The sequence below is a fragment of the Diorhabda carinulata genome, chromosome 7 (genome assembly GCF_026250575.1).
Source record: "Diorhabda carinulata isolate Delta chromosome 7, icDioCari1.1, whole genome shotgun sequence".
NCBI lineage: Eukaryota > Metazoa > Arthropoda > Insecta > Coleoptera > Chrysomelidae > Diorhabda > Diorhabda carinulata.
This window is the reverse complement of record NC_079466.1, coordinates 2,287,308-2,297,515: the sequence shown is the minus strand read 5'-3', so window position 1 is coordinate 2,297,515 and position 10,208 is coordinate 2,287,308. Positions and strand designations below refer to the sequence as shown.

The following is a 10,208-nucleotide window of genomic DNA, read 5'->3' as shown; positions in this document are numbered from 1 at the left end:
TAAGTAAGTCATTGGCTAACTAATTTCACATTTTGTTTGTTATAATTTAGTATTTGAACGTATATCATCAAATTTTTGAAGGCTTGGATGAATTTAAATTAATCAGTTCATGTGATTTTCGTTTCAATATCAAATTCCAGTTCTGTCTGGCTTACATGGAACTTTATTCTGTTATGAAAAGCATAAATAAGTGGATAAACTTCGAATATTATGTTATATCACTATTATTCTGTTTGAAAAAAAATTCTTCATCGTGATAATTATTTTAATAGATATTTCAATCTGAGATATGGCTTAACTTATACAAAACATGATATTCTTTAGTGCAGGTTATTATGAGCATGAAGAATATCGAAATATCGACTCGAAAACAACAATGATGATCATGACAGGTATTCTAATTCGTGCCTAAAAAAATTAAGCAAAGGAAACTGAAATTAGCATACATAATGGAGAATTATCATAATCTAAAACCCTCTGGACTTTCAACCGGTGATTTGGAAATTGGAATGTATTCATACGGAATCAGGCATTTTTTTTATAAAATTTTTACCTGATAATTGTGAGACAGGTCGTCACGCTAGCATTTAAATCCCGCCTCTTATGACCGAAGCCTGCCCACAAAGTTGCTCGCGCCGATGTGCTATTGGTTGTTTCTCCGGCCACGTGACTTGCCATCATCCTCCTCATCCCCAAAGAAACAAAAACAACCATCGCTAACAGTAACTACGAACATACACGTAACAATCGTTGACTATTTCTCGCGGAAAGTCGCTTAACATTTCCCGCGATCGGTGAAGAAGCCTTTAACACGATTTTCCACGTTTTCCGCGAAAAACTGTTTAAGTAGTGGTGGAAAACTTATTGACAGTGCATTGTGATGTTGAGTGGTACAAGAACTTGCGGTGGTCTATGAAAATTAAGGATTTCGGCCGAATGCCGACGGGTCACTTAGACGAAGAGGACTTTGTTGCTGTGAAGACGCGGTCCAACACACCAGAAGGTGCTGCGGCCGGCGGAAGCGGGACGTTTTGGTTGTCCGCAGTGCCGGCTGCAGCACAGCCTCTCGAAGGTTAACAATTCAACATTATTAAAAAAACCTTTCGAAACTTTTTCACATTTATCAATTGAAATTTTCTTTATTTATAAACAAATACATGTTTCTAATGAAGTAAAAGTTTTGTGGTGGAAAGTTCAAAAATATTGATAATTAAACATCCAAATATCCAAAAATTTCACAAATTCAAATAATACCAATTGACAAGGGTCAAACTACTGCTACGCTTTATTATTTATTAATGTATATAGCTAAAGCCGTTATTCTTCAGAGGCAAGAACTTCTTGAAAATGTTTATTGTTGATTAAGTTTTCACCAGCTATATTATGAGCGGTTTCTTATTGGGAACGTGGAAATGAAACACCAAAGTGGACTAACAACAAATACACTATAAGAAATATGTATTAATGTATAACAATAATAAAATTTCAGCTACAATAATTAATTGAGATTTTCCGTGGTTTTGAATTGTATTATTCATAAGATTCAAAATTCAATATTCAAATTGACGTTTATAGAAATATTGATTCTGGACTATAGTAATTTTTATTAATTTTTAATTGGTCATATTATGAATGACGTTGAATTTTTACAGGTTGGATAAGAATAAGTTGTAGTGAATGATGTTCAATATTAATTTATTCATTATTATTTACGGATAACATTAAATTGTGAATCCTATGAATTTAAAAATTTTTACAAGAATTAATAATTCAAAACCACAGAAAATCCTAATTAATTATTGTAAGTAAATTTCTATTATTGTTATAAATTTATACATATTTAATATAATGTATTCGACTGTAATTTCAGTCAGACTATAAATATAAAAACAAATAAAAAGTAGTGGCAGAAAGGCACCGATTGTATAATTTAGTTAATGGTTCTCTTAAATTATTAGGAATAAATATTACTTGTTATTTCTCACCCCGAAAATTAATATATATGGGTAGATGATTAAATTTGATTAATTATCTCATGTCTCGTGATTACAACCAGAAAATTTCACAATCAGGTTTTACAAATATTTCAAAAAATGTGTACACGCCACTCTTCTTATTATTCATAGTTGGAAAATATTGTAAAAAAAAGGAATCTACAAAGTAATTAACCTCTCTGAAACACCTTGTAAATATTTGGAAGTTCATGAGTTTTTTCAGCATGAACTGCTTTTTGGTTAACTTCTTGATAATCTTCTAATTAAACAAAATAAAAACTCAAGACTAAATAGGGTTGCATAACTTTTGAATCCTCATTGCATTGCATCCAGTATCGACCGCGTCTCTTATTTTCAACATCCCTCAATTTCTCAAACACAAACATACATCGGTTTTAGCAGAAATTTGATGAAACAACCTCGATCATTTGAGATTCAATAGTTGCACAAGAAATATCCAAATAATTCTGTAAGTTTGGTGCAATATCATATTAGACCCACTCTTCTTCCAAGTTGTAGTAGCAGATACTATCTTCTGAGTCACTATCTTCTGATCAGTAACATTTTCATAGCTACCACAATTTTATTCACAATTATATGGACAATCAGATGAATAATCCGCGTGTCATCCATTCAAATATTCTTCATTACGTTCCGTTATCGGTTTTTTGAAACTTTTTTAATTATCAAATATTTTTTTCAACAAATGGTTTCTTATAAGCTTATAAGCGAGAGAAACAGCGTGTTTTACCAACAGCTATGCGATAAAAAAATGCGTCACGATTTTATTCGTGACCGGTCAACAAAGAATAATCAAATGGGTATATCAACCCTTGATTTGGTATATTGAATACTGTATCAAGAACATTGGGAGGGAGGAAAACAGACACTAATTCCTACCACACTTACAATTACAATGTCCAACACGCGTATCTATAACGAAGATGATAATTTTGTTATCGAAACGTACGTCAAACAGTGTCTATAGTAGGGTTTTGCAATGCTTAGACTTTTCTCTTGATTTATCTATTAATCTATCTCAGTTTAAGCAGTGTATGCAACAAAATCTGATCAATGGCACATTTACTCGATATTCCAAACTGATACTATGAAATAAAAATAATTTAGGCTCGAATATTCTTTTGAATAGAAAACTTATTATTTGTAATGTACTGTTAGGTACTGGATTAAATGATCTTCAGATAAATATACAGGGTTTTACAAAATAATTTGCTACAACTACTCACTAATTGATTTATACCACGAGAAACCAGTTTTGCATATTTTTGATTCTTTTCTATTACTTCAAAATTCACGTAATTACATTTTATTCTTTTCCAATATTTCTAAATTGTGTTAAATAAGGTAAAGAGAAGCCTAATCAAGTGTTAGCAATTATAAACATAATCACCTTGTACTTTATCATTATTGCTTCAGTATTTTTCAGTCTTCCTTGAGAAACAGGTGAAAATTTAACCCTTAATAACGATATTATGTGGTACAACTGGAGACGAGACAGGTGATTGGTCATTACTAAATTATAAACAAGTATATTAAGTAGAATAGTGCGCTCGGAGCTAAATCATCATACCTATATTTGGAATTTTGGAAAGTTAAATTATCTGCAAAATATCACAGGTTCATGACTGCATTTTGCATAATCAATGTCTTCAGTCTTAACAAGAATATATATATTTGGAACGTAGCAAGGAAACACCAAAGTGGACTAACTTTATCATATTTTCCGAGTTTTCGAATACTTATGTATAATAATTAAACAAGATTTCCGGTGATTTTTGATATTATTAAAGCTTGTGTAAATTTTCAAAATCATAGAATTAATGATTTCAACGAATTTTTAAAATAATTTTAAATTCAACGATTTCAAAAAGCAATATTCAAATCGACCCTTGATAGAAATATTAACGTTATTGATTATATGCTCAATAACTTTCTAAAACTTTTCTTTTGATCATTCCAGTGGCCATGCAATATGTTTACTTTTTTCATCTAAGATCTGCCTAGAAATGTACTAACGTATGTTTTCGGAAAAGATTTTTTTACCATCAATTTAATTTCAAAAAACTAAAGTATACTCGTATACAGTTCAGCTGGACGGTTGTCAAAAGAAACTGACATTGTGAATATATTTTTTTAAAGCAGAATATGTACTTTTGACAATTTATGAAACAATGAGTGGGTGCGAACAAGGAATACTGTGTTTAGATCTTCCAAAATGTGGGCAGCCTAAAGCTTTGACTAATGCCCAGCCAAATAGATTTTGGTTGAAGGTTGGCTCGCTGATTTTGGGTTTTCCACATGAACACCAGTCGATAACTAAAGATAAAGGAAGCTTAACATCGGTTAAGGAAGGAATGTCAAAAATATACTGAAGATGAATGGTGCAGAATTCCGATATGCTGCCGTGCATTAAGAAGACGTCACTTCACAGAGAATAAAATTGTGATCATGGATGGCGAAAATATTTCACTTCATCACTTTTAGAATTTAAAGGTACCTAATGATGAATTTTAACGTCTGACATAGAATATTGTCCCAATGACGTGAAATAAAAATTGGAAACGAAATTTTGCTCTGCCATACCGGAAGCAGACATTGGATGCACATATTTATACAGGAACGTGCGTTCCAAACTTGGTTGATTTTATTAATACATATCATAGTTATCATATTATATCAAAGTTAGCAACAGTTTCGTCACTGACTATTTAAAAAATTGAAACGATTGATACGAAATTGAAAATCAGACCATCAGTCACAACGTTACATAAATAAGCCTCTAATAGGCCAGTCATACCCCGTTTAGAACTATCAAATTCGATGTCTCTTAAAAAGCTATTCAGGCAGTTTGACTTGAACCTTTTGACATTGTTATCCACATTCATGGAAGTGCTGGGCGTGTTTAGTGGCAGCCTGAATCGTCTGTTAGAGCCTTACCTCATCCCATGTGTATTATTTTCTGCCCAATATCGAATCAATTTACAAAATTCACAAAACTACAGTCTTATCTCTTAAACATCTACTAGTAATGATTTTAAGTACATATGCAAGCAATTTATGTGCTTTATGAATTCGCTCTAATGCTGACTGATAATTTTCAACATTTTTAAATATCTGGTAGAGGCATTAGTGTTTTTTGGTGAGATACGGAAGCCACTCCACTCCACTGTATATTATGCTATGATCCGGACTAAAGGTATAGCTAGCAACTCTGTATTCTTAAATGGCACCATCTTTATGTAGTAAACTCTGACTGCAGCTGAGTCGCTGCATTCAAAGAATAAACAGTGGTACATGAAATTCGCCATATAATTATGTTTTTGTTAAGAGAATATACGAGAATATACTTATTTGGTGATGGTACTTCTTCTAGAGCAACTGTATTTCGCTGTTATAGCGAATTTAAAAGAGGGACATCGCTCGGTAATGAGCTATGTGCTGATAGGCAGTTACTATTTCAAACATAGAGAGAGTGATGGAAATCCAAGGTACACCTATGAAGCGATTGAGACAATGCTTTTTGATTTCAAAGAGGTATAGTGACTAAGAATCGCCCGGGTAACGTTTGTAGTATTAAATAATGGTGGATATCGATTACTTACCACTTCATGATGTTCTTATCTACTAAAAGAGCCACGTATGAGTTCACGAAGAGTCACAAACACCGCGAAAAAGCAAAGATATATTATATCTATAAGATTCGTTAAAACAGTTGAGTTTCATAGTTAGAGCAAATTGATACACCACAAAACCTGCAGCTCACAAGTTAATGCGTCACAGAGTGCATAGAGGAGAATTGAATTTTCACGTGAAAATAAATTAACAGTTATTGAGCATCCAACATCTTAGATGATTTGGCAATTTATGATTCCTGGTTATTGTTTAAACTGAATAAATATTAACGTGTCGAGTTTCACGACGGAGGATGAGATAATGAAGTTGGTTTCAAGCTTTTAAGTTGTGGAAACTTAAAAACGTGCTTTGCTATATGCGATGATTACTTGGAACATTAATCATTTTCGTAGTACTTTTCTTGTATCAAAAAACTTATAACCTCACATTTTTATAAGTACATTATCTTGATATTTATCGATAAGTACTTGTGTTTTTTTGCATGTCTGTTTTCCCTACATAGTCTCTCTCACCATTCACGTTAATGCAATTTCTCTATATATCAATATCCGTCAATCCGAGATAATTATTGTTTCTCTCACTTTTCTGAACTGAGCTTACGCATATTGCTGTGTAGTTTTCGAAATTCAGTTCCCATTCCTCTGGTATTGTTTCTGACCTCTATACTTCCTTCATTACCTCCTGTATACGTGTATCGACATTTTCTCCGAAATATTTGACGATCTATTTGAGGATCTATCTTATCTGCTCCGCTCACTTTGCTGATTTTAATCTTTCGTATTGCCTTTTTGACTACTTTATTTCTTCCTCTTCTGTTATGACATTCTTCAATTACACTTTTTTCTGTTAATTGGTGACGAATGAAAATTTTAAATTTGAGAGTTATACGAGGATATATTGATAAATTCTTAGCCTACTATAGAACCAAACAAAATTTCAATATCAAAATATTTTATTACTCAACATATTCTCCTCTTAATTGGATAAATTTATTAAAGCGAACCTGTAATGTCTCTAGACCTTTTAAAAAAAAATGTTTCTTCTTGCTCTCAGAACTCCACAGCTTTAATTACCTCCTCGTTGGAAGAAAATTTACAACCTTTTTTTTCAGTTGGGGAAAAGGATGATAGTCGAAACGAGCCAAATCTGGTGAATAAGGGGGGTGTTCTAGTATATCAAACCCTAAATCACGAATTTTTTTCATGGCAATATGAGATTTGTGTGCAGTTGCGTTGTCCTGCAAAAACAAAACACCTTTGGATAGCTTTCCGCGTCTTTTATCTTTAGTTTTTTTTCCATAGAGTGGTCAGTAATGTCGAATCTCCAGTTATTATTCAACCTTTATCAAAAAAATCATCATGATTACTCCATGGCAATCCCAAAAAACTGAAGCAAAAACTTTTACCGCAGATTTTTGAACACGAAACTTCTCAGGTCTTGGAGAATCAGAGTGACGCCATTTCATCGATTGTTGCTTCGTTTCTGAATCGTAGAAATATACACAAGTCTCATCCATAGTAACAATTCGGCTTAATAAGTCTACATTGTTTTCAAATCGAGCAAAGATCGAACGCGATGCTTTTACACTTGCACGCTTTTGGTCAACATTCAAACATTTGGAGATCTATTTTGCAACAATATATATTCAGTGCTTCAGATATCCGTCATGAACTGCATCGATATTTTCGGGGACTGACACAGAAACTGGCCTTCCCGATGGGTCCTTATCTTCAATGGAAAATTCACCGCTTTTGAAGCTTGTAGTCCAATTTTTCACGGTCGCATACGAAGGACATTGATCACCAAGGGTATTGAGAATATCTTCGTAAATCTGCTTACCTCTTAATCCTTCTAAATACAGGTACTTGATGATGGCTCGATACTCCAATTTTTCGATTTTCACAATTTTGGTAGACATCTTTTTTCTTTTAATTTACAGCGTAACTCTGATTTACTTTTTTCTCGTCAAACTTTACTCAAAAAATCGTGATTTACAATATCAATCAAGGAATTCAAAAATTATATTTTCGAAAATCCTTTTTCTTCCACTTATTCATTAACCGAATTCGAACCTGTATCTGACAATTATGATATATCTATTCTCTATTTTCTCCCTAGATTTTAATCATATTTTTGATATAGTTCTGTTCTTATTGACTTTTTTTTGAAACTTGAGTTCGATTCGCATATAACAAAAATCACTTATTTGCCAAGAGGAAAATTGAGTAATTTGAAACTATTAATTTCTTATGAAAGTAGTATTTGATCATAAGACGGTCCAAATGTTATATATTTACATTTCAATTATTTAGTCTGTTGTCACAATTGAATTGTACAATAGCGGAAAAATGCGGTTTATATGAAAAGATGTTATATAATTATATATATATATAATACGTAATTATTAATGACCTAATGATCTCATGAAAGTAAATATAATTGCATCTCTATGAAATGTTTGTATAAATATCTAGTACAATTTATAAAGAACAATCCTTTTTTATAGCTATTAGTTTAATGTGAGAGATTATTTCCAGTCCAATCGATATTTTTTTCATTTCAAAAAATAAAAATAAGAAGCACCTCATCAATAACCTAAAGTAAAGTAATTGATCAAATAATTTTGTTTACCACTTGCCAAACACGAAGTACTGGATTTCAAATTATTTATAGGTTGTAATGAAACCGGATTCATTAATAGTCAGCCATCGATGGCTGAATTCATGACTGCCTTACCACACCTTTCTAATGAACTACCTCATGGACCACCAATTAGCCCTCAACAAACACCTCCATCGAGTGGATATCCTATGGATGTACCTCATGGAATGGGATCGCCTGGTGTTAACGTACCCGAATATCCGTGGATGAAAGAAAAGAAGACTACAAGGAAAAACAACCAACAGGGTAAGTGATTTGATATATTAATTTATGGTAGGGCGGTAAATTATTGGTGACTTGTCATCGTTACCTGATGAATCAATTTTTTAAAATATGATTGAATAAAATATATTTGATTCTGAAAAAAATATACAAAATAGAAGAGTTGTATATGAATCAAAATGAAAAGGAAAGTTGACAAAATAAAAATAGTAACCGCCCAATCAAAAGCTTTTTGACTCGTTTCATGTGGTGAGTCCACGTTCTATTAATTTTTTTTTTTTAATCTAAAGTTCTTTGGATATTTCGGCTTATTACGCTATTTTTGTCCATTTGCTCTGAATAATTTAGGATTTCTGATATTTCATATTAAAATCCTACCACCCGGTATATGTCGAAAATAAGCCCCAATATATATGTACATATTTATAAGCAGAATTCACAGATTTTATTTTATTTTATACATTATGTGAGATAATTATGCAAATAGAAATAAAGCTTAAGTGGTTTATGTTATTAACCAATTTCAAGTTCGGTTTTCTAAATGTTATTTACAATGATCAACATATACAAAAGATAAACGCAAAGTTTATAATAACATATGAATGTCAACAGGATTTTCGAGTCTAAATTAAAATTTCAAATTTACTGGAATCGTCGGGATCTGATATCTGGGAAGCCGTCGTAGTTGAATTTTACAATCAGAAGTTACTTCTGGGTATTTCTTTGGATAAATACTTCGTTCCACAAACAATATTAGAAGAAGAAATCCAGTAAAAAAAATACACAAGCAAGTATCGAATAAAACAAAGAAAACAAAATTTTCATTTTCAAAATTGATTGATTGTATTTCGTGTACTGCTATTTGATTAAAAAAAAGTTTTAAATATTTAAGATAGATATACTTTAGATTTTAATTAACCCCATAAGAAGTTATCCAGAAGAGTCAAATCGGGAAACAGCCTCGTTCTCATAATTTATAACTGTACATGCAAAATGCGTTGCTAGTAAATATATCGATCTATCTCATTTGGATGATTAACATCAGAAAAAAGTCTTTGTAATGCACTAAGAAGTCAATCAAAAAATATAGATGAACCTCACCATTAACTGTGCCCTCAAAATTATTTGGGGGCCAATTATTTTATTGTTAATGATACCAGCTCAAACATTCACTTTTTTATGATATTGAGTGTGAGCCTCACACATCCAGTGAGGATTTTCTCTACTCCAATATCTACAAATCAGTTTGTTAACCGTTCCGTTTGAATGAAAAGTCGCTTCGTCAGAAAAAACTATCTGCACAATGTCAATCTGCGTTCATTCTGTACATCATCAACTCACAGAATTCTTTCCTTCCATTAGGATTATCTTCATTTAACTCCTGAACCAAGTGAACTTTGTAAGGGTGATATTTTTCTCTATGCAAAACTGTCAAAACATATGATTTACTTACATCATTGTCGGCGGCAAGTTCTCGAGTTGTTTTATGGGGATTTTCTTTAATCTCTATATCAGTAAGTTGAACATTTCTACTTGTTCCTGGTTCCTCGTCCTAACCATTATTCCACTATCCACGGACTCCTATTTTGTTCAGATGATTTATTACTTGACTTTCCCATTGGATTTTTGGTCTTCTTTTCGGCCGTTTCCTTTCTATTATTCTTTTAACTTTACTAT

At 32.1% G+C, this 10,208-nt stretch overlaps 1 protein-coding gene across 2 annotated transcripts in view; it reads left to right on the top strand.

The window, feature by feature from the left end:
• Positions 1 to 712: 712 nt before the first annotated feature.
• Positions 713 to 10,208, top strand: part of LOC130896191 (homeotic protein proboscipedia) — a 94,088-nt gene continuing 84,592 nt past the window's right edge. Inside the window, exons 1-2 of one of the 2 annotated variants that reach the window (XM_057804108.1) lie at positions 713 to 1,072; positions 8,322 to 8,555. In XM_057804108.1, coding sequence (XP_057660091.1) covers positions 913 to 1,072; positions 8,322 to 8,555 — 394 coding nt within the window. In that variant the 5' untranslated portion in view covers positions 713 to 912. The remainder of the gene's footprint in view (positions 1,073 to 8,321; positions 8,556 to 10,208) is intronic. The other variant, XM_057804107.1, reaches the window with a different exon arrangement.